Raw genomic sequence first — 14,037 nt, 5'->3', positions numbered from 1 at the left:
CGCCCGGCGCGGGCAGCACCACGGACAGCGCCGCGTGCCCGCCTGGCCCGCTGGAGCCCTAACCTGGGTGAGCACGGGGCTGGCGCGGAGCCCGGTCCTGGCACGGCCGGGCCACGAGATTGGGGGCTGACCTGCAGTCGCATCTGGGGACCCGCATCTGGGCTGCTCGTCTTCTTAATGTCTTGGCCCCGGTGACCCCTACCCGACCCTCGGAAACCCAGGCGCCTGTGGGGACCTGGGGTTGAGTGGGGGGAACGCCTGCACCCCGTTGGAGGACTTGCCCGCGGGGCTCCTCCTCACTTCCTGCTTTGGAGAAGTGGGTTTCTGGAGGGAGAAACCTCCCGAGGAGAAGGGGTAGAAGGGGTCTCCGAGAGAAGTGCCCTGACCAGGGGCTCGGGCCCCTACGCACGGGACCCTGGGTCTCAGTCTTCCCGTGGGCAAGGCCCAGAGCAGGGTCCAGGGTGACCTGCAAGGTACACACAGATGTGGAGTTACATAAGGGAAGACGAGCCTAAGCAGACTGAGCTGGGATCAGAGCATGCCCACCCAGGACTCAGCAGGCTCCGGGTGGAAGGCGGAGCGGCAAGTATTTTGGAGAGGGGCCACGGATTCGGCGGCTGGCCAGCGCGGTGGGCTGGTCACTGCTGCAGCGGACAGGCGAGGTCACTGCACTAGGGGCGCAGCCGGGGCGGCAGCGGCTGCGTTAGCGCCGGCGCGGGAGGGGGCGGAGGAGGAGAGCCGGCGGGAGGGAGCGCACCCGCCCTCGCCACACGTGCTGGGATACTCAGGGTCAAGGACGGAGTTATCTGGCGAGGCTCAGGGCAGACAGACTGACATGCCCACGCTCAGACACATAGACCTACAGCCAGGGAAACAGCCACCCAGTGACAGGCTGGGACCCGAGAAGAGTCAGACATCAGACAGCAGACAGGGAACAGTGCCCGAGGGAGAGGGAAGCAGCGACGCTGCTTGGTTGCCAGTGGCACACATCCGTGAATGCCTCAAAGAGGACAGAAATGAGCCTCCCCACCCCCCGCCGCGCCGCAGGCTGCTGGGGGAGGGGCTGCAGGAGGACCCCAGGCGCTGCATGCTGGGCTCCCATACTGACAGCCGCTTCTCGATCTTGTGGGGATCGGGCCCTCGCCGCAGCCCCAGCGGTCCTTGGAAACTTTGGGGCATGGGTCAGGGAGCCTCTCTGCTCGCTGTTCAGGCCTGATTGCAGAGATGAGGCCCCAGACCCGTGGCCCCAGCCCGCCCCCTGTGCACCGCCTCCAGGAGCCTGCTCTGGAGGAGGGACTGATTCTGCCGCACCCTCTTCCTGGAAGCCCTCCCCGATCGATCTCCTCTTACAATCTCCCTAGTTTCCCCCACTCTACCTCACCCCAATTTGCCCTGTGAGCAGGGGCTGCACTGGGACCAGGCACATACCTAGCGGCAAGGTGGGACATTCCCTGGAGTGGCAGGCGGGGCTGCTGGACCCCACAGCACCGCTGTGCAAGGCTTCCTTTGGCCTGATGGGGGCAGGGCTCACCATCTCCACCCCTAGTGAGCGTCTCCACCATGCCCTCTCCTCCCGCCACCCCGAAGGGCGGCTCCAGCCCAACAGGCATTGTGCCCCTGGGGTCTCAAGTGATAGAGTGGCCGGGGGCTGAGAAGGGGACTCTGGTTCTCACTCACCAGCTGAGGCCTCAGTGTCCCCACCTTGGCACCTCAGTCAGGAGCTGTCTGTGAAGTCTGTCGGCCCCAACCGCATCTGTCCTGGTGATTGTTACTGAGGAGACTCACAGGAGGCTAATCAAGCTGGAAGTTTGATACCCCAAGAAGAACAAAGGCCGGGGGCCTGGGGGTTCCTGTTGGCATTTCTCCTCTCCTGTCTTTCATCTACAAATGTCCAGACCTCCAAGTACCTGTTTGTCTGCTGCCCATCCCTAGGGCAAGCTGGGGCCAGGCCACCTGGGCAGAAGGCACTTCCCTGGGGATTTCTCTGCCCCAGTAGCTGGGTAGGGGCTGCTCATCCGCCATTGCTCCACAGTTGTTCTGAGGACTCGCAGCCTATGGCAGTGGTGAGAACAGAATGTCCTTCACACATCAAGGGCAGATGGTGCATTCCCGTTCTGCGTGTCACCTGAGAAAGGGGCCACGCCCTTCTAAGGGCGCTCAGCTAGGGTTGGGGGTAGATCCAGCTCAGACCCTGGCACTGAGGGTCCAGCCATGTAGTACCAGGGTGAGCTACCAAATTTCTCTGAGCCTGGAGATCTTCCTCTGTAAGCGGGGGCCGGCGGGCATGCGGATGCCCCAAGCTCCGATAACAGTGTCTGCTGGGGTGGGCACCCCCTACTGTCCAGACTCCTTGCTCGCACTTACTTACACACATGACCTTACTAGCTCCTGGACACACTAAGAGTGAGCAGGACATCCTTGTTCAGAACCTACAAGCCACCTACCTAGGATCCTGGAGCCCACTGTTTCAACAACCACGCCCCTGGCCCAGCCCTCGGGTGGAGGCGCACAAAGCCAGCGAGCATGCCCTTGTGGCCAGGACCCACACACAGGAACTGGCTGAGCCCTAACGCAGCTTAGGCGATGGATGTGAATGAGGAAAGTCTCCATGTGGCCCTCTGCACTGGAGGACTCTGTCCCAGGCAGTGGCGGTTGAGTCGTGCACTCTGTGTAGAAGAAGGAACATAGCCAGGTGAGACGAGCCGTGTGTTCAGGGGCAGTGACCAGTGCCCTGGCGGGTGGGTCAGGGTTTTCACTCCAGGAAAGTGCCTGGAGATGGAGATGGGGAGCTCTGAGCCCCTGGCGTGGGCCTGGTGTGTGATCAGGGGTGGTAGCCTGACGGGCTTTGCGTCACAGGCGAACACCCTCCAGAATGCATCTGCCACCAAGGGGTAACACTGACACGGTGGCCACATTGAGGCTGAGTGGCTCAGGATTACAGACTGCCACAGGGTGAGTCCACTGCTGCTGCTGCCTCTGAAAATCTGACCACCAGTCACAGTCCAGCTCCACGCTGCCAAAGACACTGTATTGAGAACACACTGGGCGCCCACTGTCCTGGTCCTCACTGGTGCCTGTTGTGTACCCCGTCCAGGTTTGGGTCTGCCCCTCTTACCGATAAAGCCTGCACCATGATGCAGGGCTCATGGCGTCCTGACCCATGGGTGTGACATCTGGCCAGGGGGCCCCCTTCCCAGCAAGGAAGGCCCAGGAATGGCCCGTGACTGCTGGCCAACCTTCCAGGAGCAACTGGCCTCATAGGACCAACCAGCAGGGACTGATCTTGCACAGGCACACAGCGTGGGGACAGTAACCTGAGGGGAAGGCTGCCATCCTACAGGATGTGGATTGTGAGTCGGAGACCTTTGCATGGCACCACATCTCAACACGAGAGGCACAGGCACTGAGGAGGCAGGAGTGAGGACAAGAGTGGCCCACTTGGCATCCTTCTCAGTGCTCCACCGCGGAATGGGTCATTCTGAAGCTCTGGGCTCTGCAGGGCTAGACGTCCTCGCTGGGCACACAGGAAGGGCTTCCCTCTCAAGGATGTTGAGTGCCTTGGCCGAGGGTTCAACAGACAGGAAGATCAAGGGTAAGTGGCTCTGACAAGCAGAGGGTGGGGTGGGAGGAACAGTGCAGGAGACCTCTTGCGTACCATGGTATTCCCTTCCCTGGTGATTTCTGTGGATGCACAGGTAAGCTCCCCTAGTACAATAGTGGGGTGCAGATCCCTCGGGTGGAAGATAACTCCCCAAGACCTACAGAGTGATTTCAGAAGACACTATTGGCATGAAAGACATGGAGCAGGTCGCAGGGTGTTGCGGCTTTGCTTTGAGTGTGTCCAGACTGACTTGTCGGAACTTCTGGAGCAGTGGTGGAATAGCGATTAGGGTCTGGGGTGGCAAAGCCGGCTGGTCGCCGGACTGTGTAGCGGTGCCATCCTGGGTGGCAGCTCTGCCCCCAGCTTCTCTTGCTGTGCCAGAAAAGACCTTTCTCCCTTGAAGCAGGGCGAGCCCAGTGGCACTGTCCGCAGAGCCCTGCTCCTGCTGTTCAGGACATGGCTCACTAATGAGAAATAATGAGGGCACGGGGGCCGCCGAGGGCCAGCTGTCCTGCTGGTGACAGCCGAGGCCCTCGTCAGGGTCTGGGTCCGGTGCCGTGCCACCTCTTCAGAGGAGCCGCTATTTGCTCTCTCATTCTGCAGGAGCTCATTTGAATATGGGAATGCAGATTTTTCCTTTTTTATTCCTCCCCCCTCCCCCCGCCCCATGACATTCTGAGCCAGCTCCAGGCGCATCCTGATGAGCTCAGGGCCTGGGTATAATAAAAATGGTGTCTGAGTCCACCGATTTGGAATCAAAAGCTGAGTCTCGCTCTCTCTACTTTGGGGACCAGGCAGAAGCAGGCCCAAGGCGCAGGTGTTGGGAAGGAGAGGGGGATAGATCCAGAGATAGAGCTGCTGCTCATTGTCTGCAAGTTACAGAAGCCAACTCCAGAAAGCCCCAAGGGAAATGAGCGCTTTTTGTCACCCAGCGCTAAGTCCGGGATGATGAACATCAGACACAGCTGCATCCAGCTGCCCCGCTGCTTCCCTTTCTCTGTTTGCTTCCTTCCCAGACACGATGTGTCCCTGAGATCTCTCTGTGCAGCTCCAGGCTGCCCCCCCCCTCCTCCACTCCCAGGAGGGACAGGGAGCCCATGAGAGAACCCCAGAGTCAGCCGCACTGGCCTGGCTCCTGCAGTCCTGTCGGCTGGGCTGACATAGGGTGTATGGCTGTCACTGAACCCCAGGCTGGCCGAGGAGGATGGAGGAAGAGTAGAGAGGGTGGTGTGGTGGCCAGCAGTGCCGAGGTCATCCCGGCAGCTGTCCTGTCCCCATTCTCCCAAGGGGCTGAAGAGCCACACGGACACGGCCTGGGCACCGAGCGGGATGGCCGGACAGCGGGCGTCTCCTCTCCGAAGGTCTGTGTCTCCGCTGCCTGACTGACCTGCACACAGGGTAAGGGCGAGGCACAGGGCGGGAAAGAGAGCGGGCAGTGTGGCAGAGCGGGGCGACAGCAGCAGCAGTGCTGGCCAGGTCTGCGCCCCCAGGTCTGGGCAGGCCGGCCCGGGAGGCCCCAACCCAGGAAGGCAGCCTGCAGCCTGCTCCCTTCCCTCCCAGAGCCCACGTGGCCAGCACAAGAGGCAGAGCTGCCTCAGCCCAGGGGCTGGGCCCGTGGACCCCAGAAAACTGCCTTACCTAGGGGTTGGGTGCCCAGGGGAGAAGAGAAGCTGAGGGCCAAGGGTCAGTACTGCAAAGGCTCCGAGGCCAGAGCCTCGGGACAGAGCAGTCTGTTGCTGGCTGGAGCCTCCCGGCCAGCTCCCTCCGCGCGGTGCAGTGTGTGCAGGCAGGGCTAGTGCCCCCTGGAGGAGGCCTTGAGGACCACGGTCAGATCCAACGGTCGTGAGCATAGTGCCCAGTGGGGGCTGCGGCGGCTGCAGGTGTCGGAACGATGACAAGCCCTTGGCCGCAGAGCAGACACCTTCCTCATGGAGGCCTCTCTGCGGGACCGCACTTCCGTGCCTCCTCCGTACCACCCCATCCCCATGCTGCTGCCCTGCCTGGCATCTCCCCTCTGACCCTCTCTACCCGTGTCCGTCTTGGGGCCTCTGGCTCTGGGTGTGTGAGTGTGTGAGTGTGTGTGTGTGCTCCCAGGCTGTTGGCAAACGTGGGGTCCCCGAGCCTCCATGGAGCTCTTCTCCCTCAGCCCCCCTTTACAGCCCTCAGGAGCAGAGGATGGCTGAGTGTGAGCACAGGCCGCTCTGAGCTGCTTCCTGGGGGAGGGGACAGCCTGGCCCCACCCCTGGAGGGGGGCGGCTCTCTGTTTTCACCCAGGGTCCCCTGGGATTCAGGGTGGCTCCTTGGAGAACCAGCGCCTGTCAGGAAAATAACAAATGAGCCCAAGAGCGCTCAGAGCTGGGCGGGCAGACCTAGTTAATGAAGCTGAGGCCTGGGAGGAAGGGTGGGCCTAGGGGTGCTCCCGGGAGTGGGGCCGGGCGGGGGCACCTGGGTGTGTGTCTGTGTGTGTGCGCGCACGCGCGTGATGTGTTCGTGTGTCTGCGTGTTCCCTGACACAGGATGGGCACCTGGAGGAGGTTGACTCTGTCTCCTCCCTCTGCGCAGGAGACAGGTTGGGGTCAGAAGGGCCCCTCCCTCCACAAGTGCTGGGAGGGCTGAGTCAAGGGATCGCTGTGGAGGGAGCGCCCCCGCCCGGGTCTGGTCTGGGCGTGGCCCAGCACTAGTTGGATGCACACACGTGCACGCTCACTCACACAGCCCATGCACACGTGCACGAGCACACAGCCAGGAAACGGGAAAAGTGAGGAAGAGGTCCGGCCACGCCGGGAAGCGTTGGGGCCCCCGGGCCCAGGGGACAGCAGGCGGAGGGCAGCGCCTCTCATGGTGGGAGAAGCTTGGTCTCTGAGGCTCCGGAGATTTCCTTGGGACCAGGAGTGGCATTAGTGCTTTCCGCCTCCAGCTGGGACAAAGCAGCAGCCCGAGGAACCCCAGCCCCCAGAGCTAGACTGGGGCCCATCTTCTGCAGAGGCCTGGGAGGGCGTCTGTGTCCCCAGGGTGCTTACTGCCCAGTGTGCCCCCGGCCCAGCTGCACGCAGGCCCGCTGCCCGACACTTCCGGCAGGCCTGTCTGAGTCCACCTCATTCTGGCATGGCACCACCCTCCCTCCTGCCTGAGGTCTCAGCAGGGCCGGAAGAGCTGCGTGGTGAGTAATGTGGGTCACTGTGAGGCTGGGCCCAGTTCCTCCCCAGCACAATGCTGCAACGCTGGATGAGCAGGTGGCCGCGGCTCCTGCAGTACACATCTGGGGCTCCTCAGAGTCTGCCTTGAGTGAATCACTTGTGTGCCATCCTGAAGGGTGATCCCAGCCCGGGATGCCCTAATGGGGAACAGAAAGGACCAAGAGACCTGGCTCGACAGGTGAACACCTTCCCTCCCATGTGGAAAGGCGGGCATATTGGCCAGGATTCTTTAGCTACCAGGATGGAAACCGTGGCATGCTGCTGAGAGTCCACTGTCAGTGGTACCTCCTTCAGGCATGGCTGGATCTGGAAGCCCAACGGCTAGGACCCTATGATGCTAGAACCTCTGTCTCCCGGCCTGGGTTCAACCCTGCTGTCTTCTCAGGCACCCACTCCCTTTAGCAGGGCACCTCCAGGTTGAAATGCCGCTCACAGCCCTGGGGTAGGTGAAGGGCCTTGGGATCCCCACCCTGGCTGATTACCCCAGCAGGATGCCCTAGGAGTCAGTCATGTACTGCCTGAGGCCAGAGGTGGGGTCAGCCTATGGGTTGGGGGGTACGGGACTCCAGGTTGTTCTCGGAAAACAGGGTGGGTGGCAGCAGAGCGGCAGGTGCTCGTTGCCTACATCCTCATAGTGCCGTCACACACCTCACGGTGCCCAAGAGCCACAAGGCAGAGAGCCTGGGGTGTGGCCAAGGCCTCCAGGAGCAAACGGCAGGCCTCTGTCCACGTGGACTCCAGGCTCCGTCCCAACACCCACCAGTCTGCCCAGGCCATCCCGCACCAAACTCCTGCGGATACCAGGCATTTATTGAGCTCCTCCTCTGTGCAGCTCGGCTAGAGGCTCAGGAGGCCACGCTGCTCTGCGGGGAATGGAAGGCAGAGGCACCCCACTAGCTTCACCTCCAGCAGTGCCGTGGGACAGGTTTGCCCCCCTTGCTGGGGAAGCACTGGCTGAGCTTGGGCAGGAGGCCCTGATCAGGCCTCATCTCCTCCACAGCACAATCCCCGATGGCCAGTCACAGTGCCTGAGCACACAGTCACCCAGCTGGCTGCAGCAGCTCTGGGCCCTGTTCTCCCCTGTACCTTCCTTCTGCAGGATGGACACACTTTGCTGAGCCCACTGCAAGACCCAAGCATGGGTCCCTGGGCCTGAGATGCTTAAGAACTTCCAGACGCAGGGAGCTGAGCTTGGGCCCCACTGATGACGCAGGTTGTATGACCGCTCAACACGAGGCTCCAAGCTGCCACGTTCTGCTGCCCAAGGGGCGACCTCTCCTCTCCACGCTGAGCCGCGGGGTGGGGGTGGGGCTGCCCCATGCTGTGACCCAAGCGGGAGCACACTGGGCCCTGCCTGTGGCCTCCTCCACACCTGAGTTCCTCTCCCAGGAAGTGATGGGGAGCATACCTGTCCCCAGAAGGACCTCAAATGCCTGGCTGTGTCTTACCACGCCCCCAGCTCCACCGGATGGCACGTACATGCAGGCCATGAACAGAAGTCCACCTGCCTGGACTGCTCCGGGGAAAGAGCCTGGAGCCGTTCCTGCTCCCTGCCTTGGCTCCCCAGGCGTGTTTAAACGCCGCCCCTCCCACCCCAGTGTGGCGGCTTCCCTGGCACCGAGGCCCAGCCAGCGGCTCCGGCCAACGCACTTGGCTCCAGCGAGCTAAATTCAACCCAGCCCAGCTGTCTCTCCTCCGGCTCCCGCCAGCCTGCCAGGCCCCCGCACACGGATGTGCACACACCCTTCCCGCCCCACGTGGGTCCCTAGGGAGTGCGGAGAGAGGGCAACGGAACCTGCCCAGTGGTCCCGCAGGGGCCACGCTCTCCTAGGGTGGTGCCTAGAGCCCAGGGCGGGGCCAGCCACAGTGCACAGCAGGAGCGGGAGAGGGAGCAGCAGCTACTTCCATCAGCCAGGTGACAGCCACGGAGAGGGCAACCACGGCTCGCTGGGCACAGACAGAGGCCGGGACAGGTCATGTCTGGCGAGTGTGCCGGGACTGTGAGCTGAGCATCAGCCTCATGCCCAGCGCTGCCCTCTCTTCTGAGGCAGCATCGTGAGTCCGCCTCTGACTAATGCGGGGTGCACACGATCCAGGGTGTCCATGCTCCCAGCTCTAGGGAGACACTGGGCTGCGGCCAGGCCTGGTCGCTAGGTCTAGCGGTAGCAGGGGTCACCTGTGAGTAAGGTAAACAGGAAGGGCTCTCTGACAAAGGGCCACCCATAATCCCCTAAGCCCCTTAGATAGTGATATACTTAGCTAAAATGCTGCTGTCCTGCCAAAAGTGGCCTAGGATGAAGTTCTGTCCGGTGAGATGTGAGCAGAAGTACTCGGTGTTCCCTCAGGGATAGATCTTCAAAGAAAGCTGACTTGTCTGAGGGAATAGCACTTCTGCCCTCACTGTATGACTTCCTACTTTCTGGTCAGATTTATGTATGATGGCTACAGCACGGGCAGCTATTTTGGGCCATGAGGTGGCAGTGAGTGTGGAAGAAATGACGTAGTAGGATAGGGTCTAGGTTTCCGATGATACTGCCAGCCTGGACAGTGTGGGCTGTATCACATGAGACAGAAGCACATTTTAATTTTGCTGGAGTCTGTTATTCTCGGCTTTCTCAGACGTTGAGCTCTAATCTTGAAGGGCAAGCAGCCAAGTTGGCTAAAATGTCCCCCGAGCAAGGTAGGAGGCCACTCAGTGTCCTGCAAGAAACTCCACAGAGAAAACTTCTGGGTTCAGACATGTCAGGGTCTGCACTGCTCCCCCCACAGTGTCCTGGTGCTCCAGGAAGTGGGGCGTGGATGTCTGCTGGCTCTGCTTAGGCAATCTTCCCAGCTCTGCTTGACTGGCGAGGCCTGTCCTCCAGAAACACCGGATGACAGCTTCCGAGTGCCCGAGGCTGCAGGCCCCAGACTTCTCAGTGCTCTTGCCCACCACTCTTTGTGGGTGACAAGGATGTGGCTGAGACGGTGCAATCCAAGGTTCTCAGCCCAGTCCTGGGAACACAGTATGTGTTCAATAAATGCTGGGCTGCTACCGCGGAGCTCGGAAGTGAGGGCTGCATGGTGGAAGTCAGGGCCTCCCACCGTTTCCACCCTACAAGTTCCTGAGCCCAGCCTCACCCTCTGCTGGGACAGCATCACTGCCCTGGGCAGAGGAAGCCGATACCCCGGACAGAGGCAGGCAGCAGGGTGGGGGCTGTGAGTCAGATGGGGTCAGATCCGAGCTGCCTGGCAAAGCCCCCGCAGGGAGGATGCTGCGGGGTAAAAAGTTTATAAGAGGAATACCTTTTCCCTTTCTATCTTTTGGCAGGATTTAATGGGTGCAGACTGTTCAGGTCCCAAAGACATGGGAAAAAATAAAAAGAACAAGAACAAGAAAAAGCCCTTTGCTGCTGCTATTGATAACTTGTCTGTTCATGAGGCGGGTTCAAACCTAAAAATACCCTCCTCCCGACGACAGGGAAGCCGAGTGCTGTCACATTGCAGGGAGACTTGAAAGTTGGGGGGAGGGATCGGCCTGAGCCACGTGAGACAGGGCCAGGCCTCCGTGGCCGGGCTGCTCCGGCTGCACCCATGTAGACGGCTCCGTGTGTGCCCCAGGAGGGCCTGGGTGCGGAAGCCTCTGCATGCAGGCTTGCAAGTGGTGGGCAGACAGAACCTCAGGCCGGGCCTTCCAGCGGCCAGCCGGGTGGGGCCATGGCGTGGAGGCACCAGTGTGCTTGGACGCCAGGCCCTGGCCGGTCTGACGGGGCTGTGCTGGGCGTGGACCCAGATGAAGAGATAAACCCAGGCCCAGAAGCCCACAGTCAGGTAAGTGCAGCAGGCTGAAGGGCAGCGGGCAGTGGGCAAGGCTGGCACTGCTGCCCTGCTAGGCTGCTGGGCCCTGGGCAAGCTGCTTCTGCCCTTTGATCCTCAGTTTCCCCATTTGCTCTGCTTCCTTCAGGGGCGAGGGTAGCAGGCTCTATGGTCCAGGCGTATGTTCCCAGGTGGCCCTGGCTACCACAGGGAAGCTGGTGACCAAGAGCAGGCTGTGGGTCGTGAGCTCCACTGACTGGGGACCTGGCTCCACTGGGAGGGGCTGGTTTCCCCTCCCGGGCTAAGACAATGGTTGGGGGGGCTCCTAGAAAGTCAGTCAGGGAGCCCTCGCCTTCCATCCTGAGTGCTCAGGCCTGGTTTGGCTTCCAGGGTCCTCTCGAGATCCAGAAGTCCATCCATGTTCACCCCCAAATTCAGAAGCAGGGACGGGAGGTGGGAGCATCACAGACAGACCTTGCTGTGGGGCTGCTCTTGGGGTTGGCTTGGGCTCGGGTGGGAGCATCCACCCAAGCACAGTCCATTAGAACAGCAGGTACCCCAGAATGACCCACCAAAGCAGCGCGTCCCAGACCCCCCGTTCAAACAGCACCCACAGCCACAGCTGCTGGGGATCGGCAGTCACAGCCAGGCAGGAATGTTTGGGGCTCTTGTTCCAGGCAGGGCCTTGGCTGGTCTCGGCAGGGCTGTGCCTCTTTCTCACTGCCCAGCCCAGGTAACCTGTCTGAGCCTCAGTCTGCCCCTCTGTAAAGTGGGGTGATGGTGGGCTGCAGCGTGGCTGTTGCAGAGGGGAGATGGGCTGAGGCATGCGAGTCTTAGTGCACTCAGCAGTCATTGTCAGAATCGCCTCCATCCTCATCCTCATCCTCATCCTGCCGTGGCCCCAAGCCACCCCTTTCTTCTTGCCCTTTCCTGAACAATTCTGACTCTGTAATTTGGCTCTCGACCTTGCAAAGACCATGAAAGGTGCCCCAAGTGCTCCTAGGGCGCCCCCATCACCAACCCCGACAGCAGGGACCCAGGCAGGCGGAGGCAGCAGCTGGTTCCTGGAGTTCAGCTGTGGCGTCCGTTTGAAGGGGTAAAACCCTGTCCTAACCCAGGGCCCGTGTGCGACTGGAGGCCCCCCAGGTGGAGATGACCACACGCAACTTGGGTGGTCTCTGAGCAGATGGAAAGGTCACTCTGCCTGTGCCCCTGACCTCTGGAGCACAACACAGCGGTCAGAGTCCTAGAGAACTACGGTGGTGGGAGTGGAGGGTGGTGGGTATCTAGGACCGCGAGCTGGTCCTAGGCCAGGGCTCCAGGGAAGCGGTTACATCTGGTCAGCCTGGTCATCTCCGTAGCAACCACCCTGTCGTCCTTGTCCTGGCTTGGGGGCTGTACGCCGCACCCTTCCCTCTGCTGGCACAGCCGCTCTCTTCAGAGGTAACCATGGTAACGCCTTTGTTTCAGAGGCCAGCCTCCTCCCTCCCATCTCCGCTCTCTTCTAGAGCAGCACACGGGGCTCCTTCCCAGTCCTGCCCGGTCTCACAGCCCAGTGGACAGCAGGCCAGCAAGTGAGCTAGGGCAGCCCCTGGGACAGGGGAGCTGGAGAAGCTGGAGAAGCGCTGTGACAGCCCCATCACAGAGGCTCCATTCACTCAATAGAACCCCAATATTTATGAGGGCAGAGTGTCTGCCTAGGGGCTCACAGAAGTAGCTAAGTTGGCCCTTGCCCTCAAGTCACCCTTGGTCCTGCTAGGGGAAACCTGCGTGTACACACACACACACACACACACACACACACACGCACACATGCTTCGGGAGGCGGAGAGACACCTTCTCAGGAGGGAGGGCTGGCCCTAGGCTTGTTCTGCAGGAGAGGCATGCTCGGGACAGGAATGCGCTGTGGGCTCAGGGGTCACCAAGCAGTGTTCCTGTGGTTTCAAGGGACCTATACCCTTTGACTCCACCTTAAATTGGCTTGAGCAGAAGAGAAAACGTTGTTATTCAGACCACTAGAAAATGTAGGATAGATCTCGCAGCTTCAGGCGCAGCTGGTTCCAGGTGGCCCAGTGATATTTGCTCTTGTTCCTTCTAACCGTTGGCTTCATTGCTTTGTGTCTCGCTCCTCGGGTGGCAAGACCCTTAGCAGCAGCCCCAGGCTTCCTGGGGTCCTGTAGTGGTCGGTAGGCAAATGAGAGTCATCTGACTTCGTCCTCCTCTGGCCTGTTCTCTGAGGCTGCAACGGAGCTCAGAGCTCAGCTTCTAGGTGCGGACAGGGGCACGCGCTCTCCCGGACGAGTGGCTGGGAGTCTGAGTAGCCGCCTGGTTCATTCACTCCATTCATGGCAAACCAGACCCCCAGTTCAAACGGCATGAGGGTAGGGGAACCCTCTTTCGCAAACGAAACTGGGCGCCCACAGGTCTACAGAGGTCATATAACTTGTCCGAGGCCTGACAGCGGGCAGGGATACAAGCTCCAGGTGTGCCACCCAGGCTTCTGGGTACGAAAGGGGCCACAGCAGGGCAGTGGAGCCTGAAAGGTTTTAAATGCGAGCGTCAGGGCTGACCCCGGTGGGCTATATTGACGCAGGGTTTTGGTAAGCGCCGAGTGGCACGCAAAGGCGGGGCAGGGGCGATATTCGATATTTGCCGGGTTCCCAGTATCTGGAGGACAAACCCCCGCCCCACGCACAAGCCGGAGGTCAGGCAGCGAAGAGGCGAGCCTCCTAGCGCGCCGGCCACAGAGCGCCGACGTCCGGGACCACCTGACTCACTGTTTGTAAACTCTCCTCTCCTCGGCCACGCCCTTCACGCCTTCTCGCCCGCCCCTCCCCGGTCAGTATCCGCATAGCCCCACCTCTCCCCCTCAATGATTGGTTAGGCGTGCAGTCATTCCTTCATGTAGGCGGGATTCCTGGGGGGCGGAGGGAGAGGTCACCCGGGCGACGTGAGCCGCATAGTCCCGCCCCCCCGGGGAGGGGGGCTTCGGGCCTAGCGCTGATTGGGTGAGAGGTGGAGGACGCAGCAACGCCAGGCGCTACGAGTGGCTGCACGCGCTGTCGGTCGGCGAGGCGGCGGGTCGCACTTCCGCCTCGGTGTCAGTGGGTCGCGCGCTGGGAGCTGCGGGCTTCTGGCCTTGGGCTAGGGCTCGGCGGCCGCGGGCCTCGGCAGTGCTGCGGGCTGGGAACTCGTCCAGGTGGGTGGGCCGTCCTCAGGCAGAGGGCGACCCCAAGGACTGGGCAGGCGCGGCGGGGTAGGATGGGCCTCACGAGGCCGTCGCGGACCCGGCCTACGCCGCGGCTGGCGCCCGGGGACTTGGGGGAAAGTTAGGGTTGCGCCCCCGGGCCTCGGCCTCCCCGCCCGCGGCGGGCAGCGAGGTCCGCCGGGCTGTCCACGCTGGAGACCACCCGGCCGCCCTCCGTGGCCAGGTGGGCCCAGGGC

General features: G+C 61.6%; 2 protein-coding genes and 1 long non-coding RNA gene across 4 annotated transcripts in view; 1 reads left to right on the top strand and 2 right to left on the bottom strand.

The window, feature by feature from the left end:
- Positions 1–1,610, bottom strand: part of Hrh3 (histamine receptor H3) — a 7,461-nt gene extending 5,851 nt beyond the window's left edge. The window contains exons 1-4 of the mRNA XM_013507434.1: positions 1,532–1,610; positions 547–644; positions 387–466; positions 132–225 (exon numbers count right to left, since the gene is read on the bottom strand). Of these exons, the coding sequence (XP_013362888.1) occupies positions 132–225; positions 387–466; positions 547–644; positions 1,532–1,610 (351 nt within the window). The remainder of the gene's footprint in view (positions 1–131; positions 226–386; positions 467–546; positions 645–1,531) is intronic.
- Positions 1,611–12,574: 10,964 nt separating this feature from the next.
- Positions 12,575–14,037, bottom strand: part of LOC102003276 — a 1,733-nt gene continuing 270 nt past the window's right edge. Inside the window, exon 2 of the long non-coding RNA XR_001231991.1 lies at positions 12,575–13,129. This is a non-coding gene — a long non-coding RNA (uncharacterized LOC102003276). The remainder of the gene's footprint in view (positions 13,130–14,037) is intronic.
- Osbpl2 (oxysterol binding protein-like 2) overlaps positions 13,658–14,037 on the top strand; it is a 36,396-nt gene continuing 36,016 nt past the window's right edge. Inside the window, exon 1 of one of the 2 annotated variants that reach the window (XM_005410029.2) lies at positions 13,658–13,792. The gene's annotated coding sequence lies outside the window, so the exon portion shown is untranslated. The remainder of the gene's footprint in view (positions 13,793–14,037) is intronic. The other variant, XM_005410027.2, reaches the window with a different exon arrangement.

Source organism: Chinchilla lanigera, unplaced genomic scaffold, assembly GCF_000276665.1.
Source record: "Chinchilla lanigera isolate Chin_1 unplaced genomic scaffold, ChiLan1.0 scaffold00127, whole genome shotgun sequence".
Taxonomy (NCBI): domain Eukaryota; kingdom Metazoa; phylum Chordata; class Mammalia; order Rodentia; family Chinchillidae; genus Chinchilla; species Chinchilla lanigera.
The sequence above is the reverse complement of the archived record's forward strand: the minus strand, read 5'-3'. Positions and strand labels throughout refer to the sequence as shown.